Source organism: Oncorhynchus kisutch, linkage group LG18, assembly GCF_002021735.2.
Source record: "Oncorhynchus kisutch isolate 150728-3 linkage group LG18, Okis_V2, whole genome shotgun sequence".
NCBI classification, from domain to species: domain Eukaryota; kingdom Metazoa; phylum Chordata; class Actinopteri; order Salmoniformes; family Salmonidae; genus Oncorhynchus; species Oncorhynchus kisutch.
Genome location: NC_034191.2, coordinates 46,048,034 through 46,071,573, shown reverse-complemented (window position 1 = coordinate 46,071,573; position 23,540 = coordinate 46,048,034). Strand labels below are relative to the sequence as shown.

General features: G+C 43.3%; 1 protein-coding gene across 5 annotated transcripts in view; it reads right to left on the bottom strand.

Annotated features, from left to right (window-relative positions):
- Positions 1 to 23,540, bottom strand: part of dock10 (dedicator of cytokinesis 10) — a 191,852-nt gene that overhangs the window by 27,442 nt on the left and 140,870 nt on the right. For all 5 annotated transcript variants that reach the window (XM_020507578.2, XM_020507579.2, XM_020507577.2 and 2 more), the window contains 10 exons: positions 16,283 to 16,330; positions 13,520 to 13,624; positions 9,147 to 9,256; positions 8,694 to 8,809; positions 7,792 to 7,929; positions 7,284 to 7,466; positions 6,909 to 7,019; positions 4,157 to 4,372; positions 1,001 to 1,058; positions 144 to 242 (listed from right to left, as the gene is read on the bottom strand). In XM_020507578.2, coding sequence (XP_020363167.1) covers positions 144 to 242; positions 1,001 to 1,058; positions 4,157 to 4,372; positions 6,909 to 7,019; positions 7,284 to 7,466; positions 7,792 to 7,929; positions 8,694 to 8,809; positions 9,147 to 9,256; positions 13,520 to 13,624; positions 16,283 to 16,330 — 1,184 coding nt within the window. The remainder of the gene's footprint in view (positions 1 to 143; positions 243 to 1,000; positions 1,059 to 4,156; positions 4,373 to 6,908; positions 7,020 to 7,283; positions 7,467 to 7,791; positions 7,930 to 8,693; positions 8,810 to 9,146; positions 9,257 to 13,519; positions 13,625 to 16,282; positions 16,331 to 23,540) is intronic.

Genomic DNA, 23,540 nt, shown 5'->3' with positions numbered 1-23,540 from the left:
TATTGCTGTCAGCACCATTTCACAACGTTAAATTCCTGGTAGATGTAAATGTACTTGGCGAATAAAGTTCTGATTCTGAAGTAAGCGTAGCTTGAATCCCCCCCACCCTTTACGCATCCCTGTTCCATGGCCGGCACACTCACTTTCTCCATCTCGGGGGGTTAGTAAGGGGCTACAGTTAATGACATTGGGCTCCTCAGGAACCACACTTGACATCCTGGCCTTGTCTGGTTTCCAGTAGCCTGCGTTATAAGGAGGAATATAGGAGTTTACTCTACACAATTTAACTTTCCACTTGCCTTTTTTCACCTCACGACAAGCCAGTGCTTTTACAGGGCATGCTTTCCACACACGGCAAGCGGCGGAAAGCGAGAGCGAGAGATGAGGCTCTGAACGGTGAAGCATGGGCTAGCAAGCACACACACACGTGCAGATGGAGACACCACCTTCCCACGTCATAGTAGTGCACACTACACACGAGAGGAGGTGAAGTCGCACTCACAGCAGCAGATGCCGGCTACGTCCCAAATGGCACCCTATCCACTCTTTACCCTCTCATACACAAACACAAACTCTCTTCTCACACCCAAATAAGTCATATGCCAACACACAAAAGCATGCACACATACACAGTGTATAACAAATCCACAAGCATATACATGCAAATACATGTATACACACACACGCACAGACACAAGCATGCACGCACAGACACACACACACACATATCAACACACTCATACCATTTCCACCCCTACACACGCAGACAAAGTCGTTAGAAACAGATGTTTGCGCAGAGAGGCTTACAGTAGCCATATGCACAAGGTGCTGAATGATGATGTCACACATGCTGTCCAGCCAATCGATGGGCAGAGGGGCCAGAAGACTCACAAGCAGTGGTTAGAGGTTCTCCACACGCACACGCTAGAGAGCACACGCACGCACACATACACATCTGCAGAAGCTTGTCAGCAGCACTGGCCCACCGGGCTGTTCTCACCTCTCCTCTTGAGGGACTCAGCGATCAGGGCTGAGATGTGGATGTAACACATGGCCGCCTGAGGGACAGACGAACAGGAGGGAAAGAGGTGAACAGCTTAATCACAGATACCAACACATCATTAACTAGGTGTCCCACAGTAGGAGTGCTGATCTAGGATCAGTTCTGACTTTTAGATCACAATTTATAAGACTACATGGACAGGGGGAGATGATTCTAGATCAGTACTCCTACTCTGAGATGCTCTGATATGGCCCCTGAACACTATCACAGTGTAACAACCCTAGTCTTGGCAAGTGCATTATAAACACTGTGGCAGTCTCAAGTAGTTTGAATTACCCCCTAAAAATGTTCCATTGTTGTCAGAGGTGGGATGATACAGTGAGTCCTCACTGTCAGTATAAGCAATTTGGCTGTATGCCCAGAACATTGCTTTGAGAATGGATAGGGATATCTCAGTTTCAAGATGAAGTCACATGCATGAACCAAAAGTTAATGATGAATTAATTATGAATAATGTAAATCTACACAAAATATTCTTTAATGTCAAAGTACGGAAATAATTCTAACATTTTTAAAAAGTAATGAAAAATTAAACACTAATATTCCTTGATTAGATCCGTATTCACCTCCGAGTCAATACATGTTAGAAACACCTTTGGCAGCGATTACAGCTGTGAGTCTTCCTGGGTTAGTGTTTAAGTGCTTTGCACACCTGGATTGTGCAATATTTGCCCATTATTATTTTAAAAATTCTTCAAGCTCTTGTCAAGGTGTTGGGGGTCATGGCTACACAGCAATTTTCAAGTCTTGCCATAGATTTTCAAGCAGATTGAAGTCAAAACGGTAACTTGGCACATTCACTGTCTGCTTGGTAAGCAACCCTAGTGTAGATTTGGCCTTGTGTTGTAGCGTAGTGTCCTGCTGAAAGGCGAATTTGTATCCCAGTGTCTGGTGGAAAGCATCCTCTAGGATTATGCTTGTGTTTAGCTCCATCTTTTTTTTTTATCCTGGTACGCGCATGCACGAGGGCACCAGCTGTTCTGGATGACTGTGTGATAACACTCTCGGTAGCTGATGTGAGCAAGACCATTAAACCGGTCAACATTCACAAAGCCGCGGGGCCAGATGGATTACCAGGACGTGTACTCAAAGCATATGCGGAACAACTGGCAAGTGACATTTTCAACCTCTTTTCAACCTCTCAAATGAGTCTGTAATACCTACATGTTTAAAGCAGACCACCATAGTCCATGTGCACAAGGAAGCAAAGGTAACCTGCCTAAATGATTACCGTCCCATGGCACTCATGTCGGTAGCCATGAAGTGCTTTGAAAGGCTGGTCATGGCTCACATCAACAGCATCCTCCCGGATATCCTAGACCCACTCCAATTCGCATACCACCCCAACAGATCCACAGATGACGCAATCTCAATTGCACTCCACACTGCCCTTTCCCACCTAGACAAAAGGAACACCTATGTGAGAATGCTGTTCGTTGACTACAGCTCAGTGTTCAACACCATAGTGCCCACAAAGCTCATCACTAAGCTAAGGACCCTGGGACTAAACAGCCCCCCCCCCCCCCCCGCAACTGGATCCTGGACTTCCTGACGGGCCGCCCCCAGGTGGTAAGGGTAGATAACAACACATCTGCCATGCTGATTCTCAACACTGGGGCCCCTCAGGGGTGTGTACTTGGTCCTCTGTATTGGAGCGGGTCGAGAGTTAAGTTCCTTGGTGTCCACATCACCAACAATCTATCATGGTCCAAACACACCAAGACAGTCATGAAGAGGGCACAACAAAACCTTTTCCCCCTCAGGAGCCTGAAATTAATTGGCATGGTTCCTCAGCTCCTCAAAAGGTTCTACAGCTGCACCATCGAGAGCATCCTGACCAGGTGCATCACCGCCTGCTCGGCATCTGACCGTAAGGCGCTACAGAAGGTAGTGCGTACGGCCCAGTACATCACTGGGGCCAAGCTTCCTGCAAACCAGGACCTACATAAAAGGCGGTGTCAGAGGAAAGTCTATAAAATTGTCAAAGACTCCAGTCACCCAAGTCATAGAGCGGCACCGCTTGCTGTGCAGTAGCACAGAAACAGAGCGCCATGTCTAGGACCAAAATGCTCCTTAACAGCTTCTACCCCAAGCCATAAGACTGCTGAACAATTAATCAAATGGACACCGGACTATTACATTGACACACCTCCCATTTGTTTTGTACACTGCTGCTACTCACTGTTTATTATCTGGAGAAGTTTCAACTGTGCCGGACAGATAGAAGGCAGCGTGTCTGGCGTTGTGTGGGCAAGCGGTTTGCTAATATCAACATTGTGAACAGAGTGCCCCATGGGGGCGGTTGGGTTATGATATGGGCAGGCATAAGCTAAGGACAACGAACACAATTGCATTTTATCAATGGCAATTTGAATGCACAGATATACCGTGAAGAGATCCTAAGGTCCATTGTCGTGCCATTCATCTGCTACCATCACCTCATGTTTCAGCATGATAATGTCTCAAGGATCTGTACACAACTCCTGGACACTGAAAATGTCCCAGTTCTTCCAAGGCCTGCATTCTCACCAAACATGTCACCCATTGAGCATGTTTGGAATGCTCTGGATCAACGTGTACAACAGTGTGTTCCAGTCCCCGCCAATATCCAGCAACTTCTCACAGCCATTGAAGAGGAGTGGCACAACATTACACAGTCCACAATCAACAGTCTGATCAACACTATGTGAAGGAGATGTGTCATGCTGCACGAGGCAAATGGTGGTCTGATCCACACCCCTACCTATCATTAAGGTATCTGTGAACAACAGGTGCATGCATATCTGTATTCTCAGTCATGTAAAATCCATAGATTATGGCCTAATGTAATTATTTAAATTGACTGATTTCCTTATATGAACTGTAACTAAGTAACATTTTTGAAATTGTTGCACACTGCGTTTATATTTTTGTTCAGTGAATACTTATGCCATGCCTATATTTTTGTTATTTAATTTGTATTCATTTGTAGAATTTACTTTTCACTTTGACATTATGGAGTATTTTGTGTAGGTGACTACTTATGATAGCCACTGTACATAACATCACATCACATAACCTATAACATATCCCAGTAACCCAGTCCTACTGTACCTCGGAGAGGTCTCCGTTGCGGACGTGTATCTTGGCCATGCTCTCCAGCCAGGTGCGCCGGAGCTCGGGGGTGCTGGCGTAGGAGTTGGCCAGGCTGTACTGCAGGTCCACCAACATCTCCGGGTCCTTCTCGTGCTCCTTCATCTGGGACGTGGCCATCAACACCGTGCGGATCCGCTTGGTCAAGTCTTTCACCTCGGCAGGGAACGGTGTGTTCTGGGAGTGCGGATGGATCATACATACCGACATCACACTTAATTATTATTTTAGTGGTAAACAAGAACAAAGGGTTTTTGGCTTCTGTGAGGCTCAGTTACAGACACAATGTACATGACGTCACATCCGATCAAACATGGGCAGTATGCACAATCGCAGCAATATACAAACATTATTAGTCACTAGAGGGAGTTAAGAGAGGAATCACAAACTCACTTCCCCAACACTAGGTCTGACTCCCAAATGCCACCCTATTTGCCATATAAGCAACAAGGCAGGTCCTACAAGCCCTGTTTTTTTTCTCACACCTGGACTACTGTTCAGGTGCCACAAAGAGGGACTTAGGAGAATTGCAGTTGGCAATTACTCATTCCTCATTACTTGTTTTTGTAAGAGGTGTTGACAAGCTGAAGGTACTGTGCTGTCTGTTTAAAATACTAGCACACAGCTCAGACACCCATGCATACCCCACAAGACATGCCACCAGTCTCTTCACAATCCCCAAGTCCAGAGCAGACTATGGGAGGTGCACAGTACTACATAGAGCCATGACTACATGGAACTCTATTCCACATCAGGCAACTGATGCAAGCAGGAGAATCAGATTTAAAAAGCAGGTTAAAAAAACACCTTATGGAACAGCGGGGACTGTGAAGTAAACACAAACATAAGCACAGACACATGAATACACACACATGAGAACAAGCACTATACACACAAGTACACATTCATTTTGCATTGTAGATACGTGGTAGTGGAGTATGGGCCTGAGGGTAGACACTTGGTGTGTTGTGAATGCTGTAATAAATGCATTGTAATGTTTTTAAACGTGTATAACTGCTTTAATTTTGCCGGACCCCAGGAAGAGTAGCTTGGCAGCAGCTAATTGGGATCCATAATATACATACATACAAATACATGCAGTGTCAGAGGAAGGTGCTAAAAATTGTCAAAGACACACAAGTCATAGACTGTTCTCTCTGCTACTGCACTAACTCTTTTGACTCATCACATACGCTGCTGTTACTGTTTATTATCTATCCTGTTGCCTAGTTACTTTATCCCTACCTATATCTACATACAGTATCTACCTCAATTACTGTTATGGATACAGGTATCCTGTGGGTGTGTGTGTATGTATCCTGTGTTCTTTTCTCTCCTTCTCCCCTCACAGATGAAAATCATCACTCCCCAATCAGTCACCAATCAATCATCAATCAGAAGACACAACTCCTTTTGTTTCCTACCCAATCACAGTTCCTTTCCCTTGGTTTAAAAACCCTGTCAGTTGTTTGCTCTGGAGCTCAATCTCTCTGTAAATGCCATCTGTCTGTAGATCACTCTGTTTCACCCTATCCTACTATGTCTCTCTATCGCTCTTTATGTATTGAGCTCTCTTGTGTTTGAGCACCTCCATTTCACTTTGTCCTCACCTGTGAGTATATTGTTTTTGGTTATGGTATTTGTTTGCTGGTGGGAAAAGGGGGAACCAAGACAAGTCGCCCATGGGCATACACTACCCGTAGGTAAACTTTGTTAAAAACACTAGTTAGAACTGGGCGGACCACCCACTGTATTTTTGGTTAGTTAGCTGTTGTTGAAATAGGCTAGTCTAGCTTAGGGGTGTTTTGGATGCTTATTGTTTCTTTCCTTGGGTCCAGCTCAGCCCAGCTCAGCCCATGAGTTATGTTACGGGTCTTGTTACCATCTCCCCTAGACTGTCGGGCCAAAAGGGATTCGTAACAATTACCTAATAGTCCTGCACATCAACTCGGTACTGTGTATACAGGGTACCATCGTTACTCATTGCGTTTTTATTCCTTGTGTTTATTATCTTTCGATTTTTACAGTTTTTTTCTCTTAGCATTGTTGTGAAGGGCCTGTAAGTAAGCATTTCACTGTTAGTCTACACCTGTTGTTTATGAAACGTGACAAATAAAATTCTATTTTTTTTGCCGGAGAGGAGAGGAAAATATGCGGTTTACAAGATATTTACAGCAATTCTACACATTTTGCCATAGGATGGAGAGAACATTTTGCTGTTTTAAAGCTAGTTTGCTGCAATTCTACACATTTTTCCATGGGGCGGAGAGAAGATTTAGCAATTGTATAACTCATTTTGTGCACTATTTTTAGTTTTAGAGTTCATTTCTTCCAATTCTACTAATTATGCCATAGGGTGGAAAGAAATGTGTGCCGTTTTTAATATGATATCTGAGTGAGATTGACTATTAATTCGTCCTTGATTACTACAAGTTTAGATAGTCTAGCGGCCAGCTAATTTACCAATCTCATTTTTTATGTTGCTGACGTGGGCTAATTGAGTGACTATCAATGACTGACATAACAAGAGAGAAACTGTTTATGCACAACCGAATTTAGAAATTGCACCTTGTGTATTCTACTATTCTACCCCGGAACAGTAAGTTGAGACCCCGCCAGTTGCCCACCCCTGATTTATACAGTAGTGGATTATAAAGGGAATAGGGTGCCATTTGGAACACAGCACAATTCTCAGTTCAGTCCCTGTTCTCACCTTGAGAGGAGCATCTCCGTTGGCAAAGTTATTGATGATGGCCAACGACTGTTGGAAGCGTGAGCCCCCGATGCCAGCATCCGCTATCAGCTGACTCACTGCCTTGATCAACTGAAGGGACGGGGGAAGAGAGAGGAGAAAGAGAGTGAAGGTGGTGCTAATCACAACCGCTCTGAAACATTGTGGCGATGTGTATGTGGTCTCTGATCAGCTGCTAAACAGTCTGTTTCAGAGGTAAACACAGCCATAGAAACATCCCGGCCTTTCTCTATCTAGGCCCTGTGTTCACCGCACAAAACCCTGTGTTCACCCCCCCCCAACTCCACCCCAAGAACCACAGCCCACATACACATCCCTCCACTCCCGCTGACTGACCTGTAGGTGGGAGCGGACGATGGACTTTCCCTTGGTGAACTCAAAGTTTTTCCTCATGAAGAAGTAGAGGAGTGCGGAGGCCTCAGTCTGGGTGGAGCTGGAGCGGTGGTTACAACACTTCAGGATCTCGTAGCACAGGCAGCCACACAGGTCCGCTTTACCCTGGAAGAACGCAGAGGGGAACTAGAGAGAGAGGGTGTAAGGAAAGAGACAGAGAGAAGAGATGGGGGAGGAAGAAAGAGAGAAGAAGCAAGAGAGCGAAATAGGGAGTAAGTAGAGAGAGAGAGTGGGGGAATAGGGAGGGAGAGAAAGGAAGAGAACGAGCGAGAGACAAGGAGAGAGAAGAGAGAGACAAGGAGAGAGAGAGCTCAGCATCAGTAATGTACTATGAATACATTGTGTCCATAAAGTCAGTTAGTGTGTGTGTGTGTGTGTGCACACGTGTGTGTGTGTGCACATGTGTATGCGTTCGTGTATGTGTGTGAGACCAATCAGCTAGTGCAGAGACCTTCTGTATGAAGAGGCGCAGGGCAGCGAAGACATGTCTCAGGGTGCTGGTGGACTGATTGATCTGGAAGAACAGGAGGAAGGTGTCGAACACCTTCTTCATCAGCAGGTTCTGACCCTCATCCTGCAGTAACTGTTTCTGTGGGAGGGAAAGAACAACAATCAACATATGTGCTTCCCAAATGGCACCCTATTCCTAATCACGTCCACCAGATGGCGCTGCGGTACAAATTGAGTCTGTGGGCAAGGTTACCCTATTCCCTATATAGTGCACTATTTTTGACCAGGACCTATAGTGCTCTTGTCAAACGTAGTGCACTATATAGAGGAAATGGTGCCATTTGGGATGCAGGCATAATATGAATTGCAAATGGCTCCGGTCAAAACACAGACAAAACAGCATGTCTGGGTTGCTTTACAGAGTATAGCAATTGTAGGAATTGTGGGGCAGCCAACTTGAGGATTGAGGAGTGCACAGTAACCTACAAGAACAACAGAAGATAAAATCACTAGCTTGGAATACAAACGGAATACCTCGGATTCAGTGAAGTGAAACAATAATGATTAGTGAAACAGCAGTATTTAGTGTGGATTCCATGTGGAAGTCACTATAGTTCTTAGGAATAACCACAAGGTGGCAATGGCGTATTAAAATAGGCACTCATGGATGACTGGTTTAGGATTGCAAAATTCCCCTACAATTCCCAGATTTTCCAGAAATCCCGGTTGGAGGACTCACAGATTTCCTGTTAATTCCCTCGTGATTCCAGGAATCTTCCAACTGGGATTCCTGGGAAACCTGGGAATTTTGAGAGTGTCCAGAATTGAGCAACCGTATCATGTCTCTCGGTTGTAGAGATCGGTGTTTAACCATTCAGACAGTGGTCATTGTTGTTGTCTGACCTTGTGGTGATGGACAAAGAGGCCCAGAACATCCAGCACGATGAGGGCCACCTCGGTGGACAGATTGGCCTCGATGTCCGTCGGGCTCAGGTGGTCCCCCTCTGGGATGTTCCCATCTGAGGGAAGGACAGGAAAGGGGCGATGATACACCAGCACAGCAAGCAACAACATGACATCCTTACCCTAGCAGTAACCCCCACACACCTAACAACAGAACAGTAATAGCTAAGTACTGTTTGCACTGTAAAAGCTGAGAAATAGCACTGTGGATGGTTGGTAAGAATAAAAAAGCTATTGGCCTAGGACAACAAAAGCTAACTAAATAACTAACCACATTGATGTGAACTATGTGAATTAAACAGTTTTAAAATGGGACCGGGGTGGCAGTGCCCAGTGATGGTGGGTGAGTGGGCGTAATTGGGGGGGGGGGGGGGGGGGGGGGGGGGGCATTACCCGTCTCCATCATCTGCAGCAGCTTGGGGTTGGTCAGGGCGTTCTTGGCCCGGATGATGGGCATGGTCTGGGAGCGTGCGTGCCGATGGCCGTCCTGTCCTGACAGCATCCTGGTGACCAGAAGGTCAGGGGTTAGAGGTCAGAGGGTCAACACATAACTCTCAACCTTGCAAGTCGGGGTGGTGTTCAGCAGGGATGAAACCGGTGAAAGTGGTTTGAAATGAAGGGGATACTCTGTGAACTTGTCCAATATGAAAGCTGACTTTATCCGTTTCATGTTTTGCGTTTCGTGAACACGACGCCCGATATATTCACTCCGCCTTGAAAACATTCTGTAATTCTAATCCCAAATGGACCCCTAGACCCTACGACCTATGCACTTGTGGAGGTCTGAGAGGATGTGATTGGTGGAAACAATCCACTTAACCTATCAAAGGGTAAGTAGGAGCACGTATTGATAGCACCTGTCAAATCCTATCAGATCTCCAAGTGCATAGGGCGTAGTCCAGGGGTCCATTTGGGATGGGTCCTAAGTGTGTGAAAATGTCTAAGAAAACATTATCACCTGTAACGTGACAACAAACAGGTTAATGTGACCACGTAGTTATAAGGGATTGCTGTTAAGACAGGGATTCTATTTTTAATGGGGAAGGATTTGCAGACAAAGGACTAGCCAATTACACCACGCCACACGTATGGTAGACACTGAGGGGCATGATGAGAAAACAGAGTGGCCGCCACACTATCACATGACACACTCACAACGTCCACCATGGATGGTCACGTGTTCAGGACCATGAAGACAACACTGATGAACAGCAATGATGAACAAAACTTATAACAGGACAAATGGTGAACACAAACTCAGCTGTTTTAAGTCCTACTTATAGTTTACTGGACAAAAAATTTATAGTTTACTGGAGACATTATTTATATATTAGTTCTAAATAAAGTTCTAAATAAAGTGGAACAGATTAAATCCTTTCTATCTCTATCACTCAACTCCATGTTAGACACCTAGCTACTGTTACATACAGTGCCTGTAGAAAGTCTTGAACTTTTTGTCACATTTTGTTCCTTTAAACGAAGTGGAATTCAAATGGTTTTAAGTCTTTTTTTCGATCAATCTACACAAATGACTCTAATGTCAAATAAAAAAAAATTTAAATGCTTTGATTCATGACAAATAAAACACTAATATACAGTTGAAGTCAGAAGTTTACATACACTTAGGTTGGAGTCATTAAAACTAGTTTTTCAACCACTCCACAAATTTCTTGTTAACAAACTATAGTTTTGGCAAGTCAGTTAGGACATTTACTTTGTGCATGACACAACTCATTTTTCCAACAATTGTTTACAGACAGATTATTTCACTTATAATTCACTGTGTCACAATTCCAGTGGGTCAGACGTTTACATACGCTAAGTTGACTGTGCCTTTAAACAGCTTGGAAAATTCCAGAAAATGATGTCATGGCTATAGAAGCTTCTGATAGGCTAATTGACATCATTTGAGTCAATTAGAGGTGTACCTGTGTATGTATATCAAGGCCTACCTTCAAACTCAGTGCCTCTTTACTTGACATCATGGGAAAGTCAAAAGAAAAAAAATTGTAGACCTCCACAAGTCTGGTCACCTTTAAGGAGCAATTTCCAAACGCCTGAAGGTACCACGTTCATCTGTACAAACAATAGTAAGTATAAACACCACAGGACCACGCATCCGTCGTACCGCTCAGGAAGGAGACGCGTTCTGTCTCCTAGAGATAAACGTACTTTGGTGCGAAAAGTGCAAATCAATCCCAGAACAACAGCAAAGGACCTTGTGAAGATGCTGGAGGAAACAGGTACAAAAGTATCTATAGCCACAGTAAAAGGAGTCCTATATCGACATAAACTGAAAGGTCGCTCAGCAAGGAAGAAGCCACTGCTCCAAAACCGCACTAAAACAGACTACGGTTCGCAACTGCACATGGGGACAAAGATCATACTTTTTTGGAGAAATGTCCTCTGGTATGATGAAACAAAAATAGAACTGTTCGGCCATAATGACCATCGTTATGTTTGGATGAAAAAGGGGGAGGCTTGCAAGCCGAAGAACACCATTCCAACCGTGAAGCACGGGGTGGCAGCGTCATGTTGTGGGGGTGCTTTGCTGCAGGAGGGACTGGTGCACTTCACAAAATAGATGGCATCATGAGGTAGGAAAATCATGTGGATATATTGAAGCAACATCTCAAGACATCACTCAGGAAGTTAAAGCTTGGTTGCAAATGGGTCTTCCAAATGAACAAAGACTCCAAGCATACTTCCAAAATCAAGGTATTGGAGTGGCCATCACAATGTCCTGACCTCAATCCTATAGAAAATGTGTGGGCAGAACTGAAAAAGCGTGTGCGAGCAAGGAGGCCTACAAACCTGACTCAGTTACACCAGCTCTGTCAGGAGGAATGGGACAACATTCACCCAACTTATTGTGGGAAGCTTGTGGGAAGCTTGTGGAAGGCTACCCGAAACATTTGACCCAAGTTAAACAATTTAAAAGCAATGCTACCAAATACTAATTGAGTGTATGTAAACTTCTGACCCACTGGGAATGTGATGAAATAAATAAAAGCTGAAATAAATCATTCTTTCTACTATTATTCTGATAATTCACATTCTTAAAATAAAGTGGTGATCCTAACTGACATAAGACAGGGCATTTTTACTATGATTAAATGTCAGGAATTGTGAAAAACTGAGTTTAAATGTATTTGGCTAAGGTGTATGTAAACTTCCGACTTCAACGGTACCTTGATTAGATAAGTATTCACCCCCCTGTGTCAATACATGTTGGAAACACCTTACAGCTGTGAGTCTTCTTAAGTAAGCGTCTTAAGAACTTTGCACACCTACTTGTATTGCCCATTATTCTTTAAAACAATTCTTCAAACTCTGTCAAGGTGTTGGGGATCATGGCTAGACAGCTATTTTCAAGTCTTGCCATATATTTATTTTCAAGCATATTTAAGTAAAAATGGCAACTTGGCCAATCAGGAACATTTACTGTCTTCTTGGTAAGAAATTCCAATGTAAGATTTGGCTTTGTGAAGGTTATTGTCATGCTGAAAAGTGAATTCCTCTTCCAGTCACTGTCTGGTGTAAAGCAGACTGAAGCAGGTTTTCCTATGCACCATCCCGTTTCCTTTCATCCTGAAAAACTCCACAGTCTTTGCTGATTTCAAGTATACTCATACCATGATGCAGCCACCACAATGCTTGAAAAAAGGAGGCAGTTACTCAGTGATGTGTTAGATTTTCTCCAAACATAAGGCTTTGCATTTTGGCTAAAAAGTGTATTCCTTTTTCCGTTTTTATCTTCCTCATCAGTATTACTTTAGTGCCTTGTTGCATATACATATGTATATTTTGGAATATTTGTATTATGTACATTTGTATTCTTCTTTTCACTCTGTCATGTACATTGTTATTGTGGAGTCACTACAATGTTGCCGATCCATCCTCAGTTTTCTCCCATCCCAGCTATTGAACACTTGCACTTTAACACATCATCCACAGCATAATTATTAACTTGACCTTCCTTAAAGATCTGTGCTTGAAATTCAATACTTGACTCAGGGACCTTACAGATATTGTATGGGGGACAGGGGAGGGGGTAATCATTCAAAAATCATGTCAGCCCCTATTATTTCACACAGAGTGAGTCCATATGTTATTATGTGATTTCTTAATTTTAATCCCACTTTGTAACGCAACAATATGTTTAAAAAAAAAAATTTTGAAGGGGGTATAGACTTTCTATAGGCACTGTAAATACTATTTGTAGTATTACTTTAAGTCCAGTGATCCTTATCTGACCTGCATAAGAACATGTAGTTCACAACTAAATTGTGGTTTTCCTGAACTACTCTACACAGCTCACTCAGTGTTTTATGATGTATTACCCACCTAATTATGATGAACAATTACAGTTAATAAACACATTTATATATTATTACCTTTTCACACTATCGTACCAACCTGAACCATATTGTACTGGCTCGGATACTTTATTTTCACATTGTCCTCTCCAGCACGGTTCCAGCAACTATAGTGGATGCGTAACCAGGCCAGCAGAGTACAGCTTGGCACAGCTCAGCTCAGTAGTGTGAAAAGGGTACGTATGTGTGTGAGTTGTGTCGGACGCTGTGTGGTGCTCCGAGGTGAAGTTTCCCCTAGGTACAGACCTAGGATCAGCCTCCCTGCCCCCAATCCTAACCTTAATCACAAGTTGGGCAAATGTTAAACTGATCCAAGATCAGGGTGTAGGGGAAACTTCACCCTGCTCCCTGTGTGGAGGGGCCCCCAGGTGGCGACTGTGCGTTTACCATTGAGGGAGCAGGCCTGAGGAGGACTGGGTGGAATGGTTAGAGCCCTTCAGGGTGCCATTGTTCTGGGTGGCCTGGGCCAGCTTTACCGCGGCTGCTAGCTTCCTGTTCACAAGCCAATGACACCAGCGTTAAGTCACACCACCATCATCATTATCATCATACTCTTCCTTCTCGTTGTCGTATTTATCAAGCGTCTCAGAGTATGAGTGCTGATCTAGGATCAGTTTAGCCTTTCATATCATAATGAATCAGAATATCATGGACAGGGTGGTCCTGATCCTAGATCAGCCCTCCTACTCTGAAACGCTTTTGATAAATATGGGCTCAGGTGGGCTAAAGGCATCAAGCCAAGCAGAAAGAGGAGGGGGTCATTTCAGCATGGGACACAGCCATAGCGAAGTAGCGGGGTTAGTAGTGTTAGATAAAGAAAAATAATATTTTTCCAATGTTAGGTTGACGTTGCCGTTAGTGTGGAAGTATTTTATGGGCTATAGAGAGCATTAGTTGGAAGTAAGGGTTAGAGAGCTTTAGTAAATGCGACCTAGTTTGCTTGTTGCTAATACAGTAGCTACTGTATGTGGTGACAGAGATTAACATGTGAATTGAGCTAAATGCTTGGCCTAACCATACCAGCTAATGCTATATCAATGAGCAGATTTCTTAGTGGTCAGGTCACTGATTCTACTACGGCCAGTAATCACAGAGAATGTAGAGCAGCGGATGGGTGGATGGACGGACGGCAGGATGATGGATGGAGAGGAAGATGGCCGTCATGCTACATGATCATTAGCTTACATATGACAGCAGCAAAAGCCATGCAGTAGCTACACACACACATCACAGCAAAAGTTTCAGGGTTAAACAGTACGAAATCAGTCTGAATTCATCACACATGTAGCCATCAACAAATGTGTAGTCACATAGACCTCCATTAACACATCAATTACACACATCAATACATGGAGTAGACAACACACAGGGGGAGGCAAGACACACAGGCACACATTCCAGTGTGATCAGTCTGTTAACATGTAACATCATTGTTTACGAGTGTGTTTCATGTTTAATACTACAGATTGTAATAGAAAACAGCCGTTCAGTGGATGCCTTTCCAAATGGCACCCTATTCCCTTTGTCAAATTAAGTCAAAGTGAATTGGCCGCGTAGACAGATTTGCAGGTATTACAGCAGTTGCAGTGAAATGCTTATGTTTCTAGCTCCAACAGTGCAGTAGAATGTCTCGCAAATACAATACAAATAAACAATCAATAAAAAAATCTAATCAAGATATCAAGAAATGACAGAACTGGTCCAATTGATAATCCAGAGGTATAGATATTCGAGTGAGCCTGTGTCAGAATCTCGAATATAAATACATGGTGTGTATAGACAGTATATCATTTGAAAAAAAAATGGTATGTATTGGCCTCCCGAGTGGCGCAGTGGTCTAAGGCACTGCATCGCAGTGTTGAGGCGTCACTACAGCCTGGGGTTCGATCCGTGACCGGGAGTCCCATAGTTTTTTAAATTTATTTTTTATACATGGAGGGTTAGCTTGTTGTCATAGCACCACTCCAGCAGTGCACTATAAAGTGAATATGGTGGTATTTGGGACACAGTCAGTGTTACAGGTGTGCTGTGTGTTAATGAATCACTGTATGTATGCTCCTGCTAGGCTGTATCCACTCAACAGAGAGATCTGCTGGATGAGGTTAAAAAACGGAAATAAAAATCAATGAGGCGCAATTGAAACAGAATACATTATAGGAATGTCTCGGCGAAACCTTCAACCAGCGATGTGGATGCACAACGCGCAAGTCATCGGCGTACTTCAAAAAAGAGCTCACACTCAGTTCAGACAGGCATCAAAGGCTTGGCACCTCGTAGAAGGAGAGAGAGAGAGCGTATTTAAATCCCCCAGCAGCCTCTCTGATTAAGGTTGCATGTTACTTACCAGCCCCAGACAACGTCTGTGACCCAAATGGCACCCTATCCCTTTATAGTTCCCTTACGGGCTCTGGTCAAAAGTAGTGCACTAGGCTGCCATTTGGGGAACACAACATCTTCCAGCCCCTTCGTCTTTATTCTACTAATGCCTGACATAGATAAACACACCACATTCCCAGCCTTTAGTTGGCTCCGACAAAAAGAGAACAAGAAGAAAAAATAAACGTCACTGCTTGTTCTTCACACTGAGGAGGAAATAAGGACTAATTAAATTAGCGGAGAGGAATTCAAATCCAGGCGAAGAGAAAAAGTCTGTCTGGGAAAGCTATTGGCTCCACGTACACACACACACACACACACACACACACACACACACACACACACACACACACACACACACACACACACACACACACACACACACACACACACACACAGGGCTGGGGAGACAGTCAGAGAGCGTCAGCTGGGGAGACAGACAGAGAGCCCCACCCTGCACCCTGGGAGCAGCCTGGGTGTGTGTGCATACTCATACAGTGCACATATTACGTTTGTGTGTGACCGAAGGTTGCGTGCGCGTGTGACTGTGTGTCGGTAGGGGGGAGGGTAGTTGAACGTGTGTGTGTGTGTATCTGGCTGTTGAGCAAACATTACATTTCACACAATCTGACAGAAGGTTCTGTTGCATGTCTATCATTGGTAAAAAAACAATGAACACACACGGACGCACAACCTCTGAGTGGGAGAGGAGGAACAGAAGCAGGTACTGTACATAGTATCAGGTTAAAGCTCCTGGGGAAGGCTAACACTTACCTGGCTATGTGACGCTTCCCCAGGAATCTGAAGTGCTGGAGACACAGCCTGCATAGAGGAAGATGAGAGAGAGTGTGTATTAGGGTGTGTGGTGAGTATAAGTTTGTACGTGTGTGGGTATGTGTTGTGCGTGCCGTCACGATGCATGTATGTGTTTGTGCAATCACGATGTGTGTATGTATGTATGTATGTATGTACAGTGCCTTGCGAAAGTATTCGGCCCCCTTGAACTTTGCGACCTTTTGCCACATTTCAGGCTTCAAACATAAAGATATAAAACTGTATTTTTTTGTGAAGAATCAACAACAAGTGGGACACAATCATGAAGTGGAACGACATTTATTGGATATTTCAAACTTTTTTAACAAATCAAAAACTGAAAAATTGGTCATGCAAAATTATTCAGCCCCTTTACTTTCAGTGCAGCAAACATTCTCCAGAAGTTCAGTGAGTATCTCTGAATGATCCAATGTTGACCTAAATGACTAATGATGATAAATACAATCCACCTGTGTGTAATCAAGTCTCCGTATAAATGCACCTGCACTGTGATAGTCTCAGAGGTCCGTTAAAAGCGCAGAGAGCATCATGAAGAACAAGGAACACACCAGGCAGGTCCGAGATACTGTTGTGAAGAAGTTTAAAGCCGGATTTGGATACAAAAAGATTTCCCAAGCTTTAAACATCCCAAGGAGCACTGTGCAAGCGATAATATTGAAATGGAAGGAGTATCAGACCACTGCAAATCTACCAAGACCTGGCCGTCCCTCTATACTTTCAGCTCATACAAGGAGAAGACTGATCAGAGATGCAGCCAAGAGGCCCATGATCACTCTGGATGAACTGCAGAGATCTACAGCTGAGGTGGGAGACTCTGTCCATAGGACAACAATCAGTCGTATATTGCACAAATCTGGCCTTTATGGAAGAGTGGCAAGAAGAAAGCCATTTCTTAAAGATATCCATAAAAAGTGTTGTTTAAAGTTTGCCACAAGCCACCTGGGAGACACACCAAACATGTGGAAGAAGGTGCTCTGGTCAGATGAAACCAAAATGGAACTTTTTGGCAACAATGCAAAACGTTATGTTTGGCGTAAAAGCAACACAGTGGTGGTGTTGGTGGTGGCAGCATCATGGTTTGGGCCTGCTTTTCTTCAGCAGGGACAGGGAAGATGGTTAAAATTGATGGGAAGATGGATGGAGCCAAATACAGGACCATTCTGGAAGAAAACCTGATGGAGTCTGCAAAAGACCTGAGACTGAGACGGAGATTTGTCTTCCAACAAGACAATGATCCAAAACATAAAGCAAAATCTACAATGGAATGGTTCAAAAATAAACATATCCAGGTGTTAGAATGGCCAAGTCAAAGTCCAGACCTGAATCCAATCGAGAATCTGTGGAAAGAACTGAAAACTGCTGTTCACAAATGCTCTCCATCCAACCTCACTGAGCTCGAGCTGTTTTGCAAGGAGGAATGGGAAAAAATGTCAGTCTCTCGATGTGCAAAACTGATAGAGACATACCCCAAGCGACTTACAGCTGTAATCGCAGCAAAAGGTGGCGCTACAAAGTATTAACTTAAGGGGGCTGAATAATTTTGCAGTTTTTGATTTGTTAAAAAAGTTTGAAATATCCAATAAATGTCGTTCCACTTCATTATTGTGTCCCACTTGTTGTTGATTCTTCACAAAAAAATACAGTTTTATATCTTTATGTTTGAGCCTGAAATGTGGCAAAAGGTCGCAAAGTTCAAGGGGGCCTAATACTTTCGCAAGGCACTGTATGTGTGTGTGTGTGTGTGTGTGTGTGTGCGCGTGCATGTGTATGTGTGTATATGTGTGTCCACTGTGAGCTGAGGACAGGTACTACAGTACTGTGTGTCTTGGAGCTGTGTGTTATAATAACAGAAGCTCCAGCAGAGACAGGAAACACAGTGAATTTACTGTAGATCTGAGTGGAGGCTAGGGGAGAACAGTTGGGGCCTATCCCTCTATAAATCTCAGCAGTTTTACAGCCACACTCTTTCTTTCTTTTTCTGTCTTTCTTTTATCGGTCTCATCCGTTCCCCTCTGCCAAGTCTCCCATCATTCCCTTTCTCTTCTGTCTCTTTCTGCTATGCATACCTTCCTACCTCCCTCCCTGTAATGAGAGGACAATGTCATACTTATAGTTGAACTACCAGAGTTCAAGTTAGGTAGATTCAATCCGGACTGCGTGACTGACTTTTAAAGGCAATGTTATTCACAGAAACCACGCTTTTACGGTAAACACTGCATATGTCGTCTCAATAGGAAATGCGCTCAAATGTAAATTGTGCTATAACACAGATCTTCCGCGTTCCGGATTGAATATAGGCCTAAGACTACAAAAGTTTAACAACAAAAAAATACAATTTTGGGGGCCTCCCGAGTGGTACTGCATCGCAGTGCTAGAGGCATTTCTACAGACCCTGGTTCGATCCCGGACTGTATTACAACCGGCCGTGATCAGGGAGTTTCATAGGGCGGCGCATAATTGGCCCAGCATCTTCCGGGCTAGGGGAGGGTTTGGCCAGGGGGGCTTTACTTAGCTCATTGCACTATAGCAACTCCTTGTGTTGGGCCGGCGCCTGCAGGCTGACCTCGGTCGTTAGTTGAACGGCGTTTCCTCCGACACATTGGTGTGGCTGGCTTCCAGGTTAAGTGGGCAGGTTGGCGGGTCATGTCGTTTCGGAGAACGCATGACTCGACCATCGCCTCCCGAGCCCATTGGGGAGTTGCAGCAATGAGACAAGATCGAAATTGGGGAGAAAAAGGGGGTAAAATAAAAATAATAAATACAGTCAAAAGTTGGGATACAACTACTCATTCCCAGGTTTTTCTTTATTTTTACTATTTTCTATATTTTAGAATAATAGTAAAGACAAACTATGAAATAACACATACGGAATCATGTAGTAACCAAAAAAAGTGTTAAACAAATCAAAAAATATTTTATATTTGAGATCCTTAAAAGTAGCCGCCTTGATGACAACTTCGCACACTCTTGGCATTCTCTCAACCAGCTTCACCTGAAATGGTTTTACAACAGTCTTCAAGGAGTTCCCACATATGCTTAACACTTGTTTGCTGCTTTTCCTTCACTCTGCGGTCCAACTCATCCCAAACCATCTCATTGTATTGAGGTCGGGTGATTGTGGAGGCCAGGTCATCTAATGGAGCACTCCATCACTCTCCTTCTTGGTCAAATAGCCCTTACACAGCCTGGAGGTGTGTTGGGTCATTTTCCTGTTGAAAAACAAATGACAGTCCCACTAAGCGCAAACCAGATGGGATGTGTATCGCTGCAGAATGCTGTGGTAGCCATGCTGGGTAAGTGTGCCTTGAATTCTAAATAAATCACTGACAGTGTCACCAGCAAAGCACCCCCACACCATCACACCTCCTCCTCCATGCTTCACGGTGGGAACCACAAATGTGGAGATCGTCCGTTCACCTACTCTGAGTCTCATAATGACACTGAGGCTGGAACCAAAGAGCTAAAATTTGGACACATCAAACCAAAATGACAGATTTCCACCGGTCTAATGTCCTTCGCGCGTGTTTCTTGGGCCAAGCAAGTCTCTTCTTATTGATGTCCTTTAGTAGTGGTTTCTTTGCAGCAATTCAATCATGAAGGTATGATACACGCAGTCTCCTTTGAACAGTTGATGTTGAGATGTGGCTGCAATTTCTGAGGCTGGTAATGATGGACTTTCGTTTCTCTTTGCTTATTTAAGATGTTCTTGCCATAATATGGACTTGGTATTTTACCAAATATTTTACCAACACAACTGATTGGCTAAAGTGCATTAAGAAGGAAAGAAATTCCACAAATGAACTTTTAACAAGGAACACCTGTTCATTGAAATGCATTCCAGGTGACTACCTCATGAAGCTGGTAGAGAGAATGCCAATAATCGATACCGATTATTGGAGGACCAAAAAAGCCGATAGCGATTAATCGGCCGATTTTTATATAAATATATATTTGTAAATGACAATTACAACAATACTGAATGAACAATGAACACTTATTTTAACTTAATATAATACATAAATAAAATCTATTTAGTCTCAAATAAATAATGAAACATGTTCAATTTGGTTTACATAATGCAAAAACACAGTGTTGGAGAAGAAAGTAAAAGTGCAATATGTGCCATGTAAAAAAGATAACGTTTAAGTTCCTTGCTCAGAACATATGAAAACTGGTGGTTCAATATTCCCAGTTAAGAAGTTTTAGGTTGTAGTTATTATAGGAATTATGACGCGTCGACTATTTCTCTCTATACCATTTGTATTTCATATACCTTTGACTATTGGATGTTCTTTTGTTTCAAATATTTTTTATTAAACACACACAAGAATGGTGTATAGGTATACAAGACAGGTATACAATTCTTATCTAAACATAAAAGTGCAGACACGAACAACAAGACCCAGAGTTCTGGGTGCAAAACAAATAATACAAAACACGACATACAAAACAAGGACATGTAGAAAGAAAGAGGGTTAGATGTTCCACCCCACTTATTCCCCCCAAGAAGAAAGGCTGCGAGATTTGATCAAATGTTGATAATTTATTGTTCAGAATATATCTAATTCTTTCTAAGTGTACAGTGTTTGCCAATTCACTGAGCCATAATTTGGTAGAGGGCGCTTCCCTCCTTTTCCAGAACAACAAGATTAGTTTTTTTGCCGAAATGAGACCGTAAGAGATTAGTTGTTTTTGGGGGTTGGTTAATCCATTTAGGGACTCAGATACTCCCAGGATTATCAGATCTATTGAAGTCTCAAACTTCAGAGAGGATCCCAAAAATTCCACACCAATAACCATGCAATGATGTCTGGAATTAATGGAGCATGTGTGGATATACTCCAAGCTCTCTTCCCAGTCTGCCACCGAGATGTCAGTCCCTAGTTCTTCCTCCCATTTTGCCTTGATGGCATCTGTAGAAGGTGTGCTAACAGATTGAAAAGCATCATATAGACGCGATATCAGTTTATCTGAGGTGGGGCATATTTTTATGCATCCGTCAAACATGGAAGGTTTAGCATTCCCAAATGTTGGGAGGTGTTTTCTAACGTAGTCTCTAATTTGTAGGTATCTGAAAAAATTACTTCTGGGAAGATTATAAGTTTCCCTCAGCAACTCAAAGGAAGCAAAGGTCCCTTCTATGTATAAATCCCCTATGGTTCTTTTCCCAACTCTCCCCATCACTCAAAAGTATTATCAAGGTTAGACGGGGCAAAGGAGGGATTCCTGGCGACAGGGAGCATGAATGACATTGGTCTAAACTCAAAGTGGACTTTAATTTGCTTCCAGATTCGGACTGTGCTATGTATAATAGGATTGTTACAATAAAGTGACATCTCCAGATTGACAGGCAACAAAATCACAGCGCCAATAGAGAGGGGGTGACACTCCTCACGCTCCATACTAAGCCAGCTGGATGACGGAAGTGCGTCAAACGTAACAACGCGGAGGTTAGCGGCCCAGTAATAAAATATACAATTTGGGAGAGACAATCCTCCTTCCATCTTGGATTTACAGAGGTGTTTTTTTAACCTATCCTGTGTGTTTTATAATCCCAGATGAAAGGATTGATAATTGAGTCCAGTTGTTTATGAAAGGATTTAGGTATGAATACTGGGATGTTCTGATATAGGTAGAGCAGTTGTGGGAGGAAGACCATTTTAATGGCATTAATTCTTCCTAGCAGAGAAATTGGGAGAGTTCTCCAAAATAGTATGTTTGCCTTGAGTTTTTGTATCAGAGAGGGGAAATTCTCTTTAAATAGTAGGGAGTATTGTTTGGTAACTACAATTCCCAGGTAGGTAAATTTTTCTGAAGATAACTTAAATGGGAGATGTTCTAGCCAGGAGGTGTTTTGCGACCGAATGGGCATTAATTCACTCTTGTTCCAATTTATTCTGTATCACGAGAAGGTACCAAACAAATTGATCACATCAAGAATAGCTGGGATACTAGCCTGGGGTTCTGTTACATAGAGGAGGATGTCATCTGCGTATAGGGAAATCTTATTTAGAGTATCTTTAGTATTATAGCCGTGTATTGCTGCATGAGATCTAATCGTCTGAGCGAGCGGTTCGATAATTAGGGTGAAGAGCATAGGCGACAGCGCACAACCCTGCCTTGTCCCCCTGTAAAGGTTAAATCGGGCCGACAATGATTGGTTAGTGAGTATTCTGGCACAGGGTTTCCTATATAAAAGCTGGATACAATTTATAAACCCATCTCCAATATTAAATTTCTGTAGGACCTTGAATAGATAGGGCCACTCAACTTGGCGTCAAGAGATATGACGGCAAGGTCCACGTTGGGTAACCTCTGAGAATACATCATTCTCAGAGGCAAGGTCCACGTTGGGTAACCTCTGAGAATACATAATATTGAAGAGGCGCCTGAGATTGAAGAATGAGTTTCTGCTAGGGATAAAGCCAGTCTGATCCGAATGGACCAATTTGCCAATTAAAGTGCTAAGCCTGTTAGCTAGAGTTTTTGCAAAAAAAAATTGGGCTGTATTAAGGAGAGATATTGGTCTGTATGACCCTACCTCTTCTGGATCTTTACCCTTCTTATGTATAACTGTAATGAACGCTTCATCCAAAGTAGAAGGGAGAGCTCCATCCTCATTGGCCTGAACCAACATTTTGTGCAGGTAGGGAGAGAGCATGTTGCTGAGAGCATGTTGCTGAATGTTTTATAGAATTCACTAGGGTATCCATCTGGGCCCGGGGTCTTGCCACTCTTTAGCCACTCTTTAGAGATTGAATTGTTTCTCAAATTTCATCAAGAGATATTTCCTTATTCAGGAAGTTAGAATCTTCCTGGCAGTTCACCCACTGTTCCTACGCAGTCATTGAAAATAAGAATTTGTTCTTAACTGACTTGCCTGACATGTACTGGCTTAAGCAAGGGGACACGTCTGGAACTGCAGGATTTGAGTCCCTGGCGGCGTAGTGTGTTACTGATGGTAGGCTTTGTTACTTTGGTCCCAGCTCTCTGCAGGTCATTCACTAGGTCCCCCCGTGTGGTTCTGGGATTTTTGCTCACCGTGTGAGATCTTGCATATGGAGCCCCAGATCGAGGGAGATTATCAGTGGTCTTGTATGTCTTCCATTTCCTAATAATTGCTCCCACAGTTGATTTCTTCAAACCAAGCTGCTTACCAATATTGCATACCTATTGCAGATTCAGTCTTCCCAGCCTG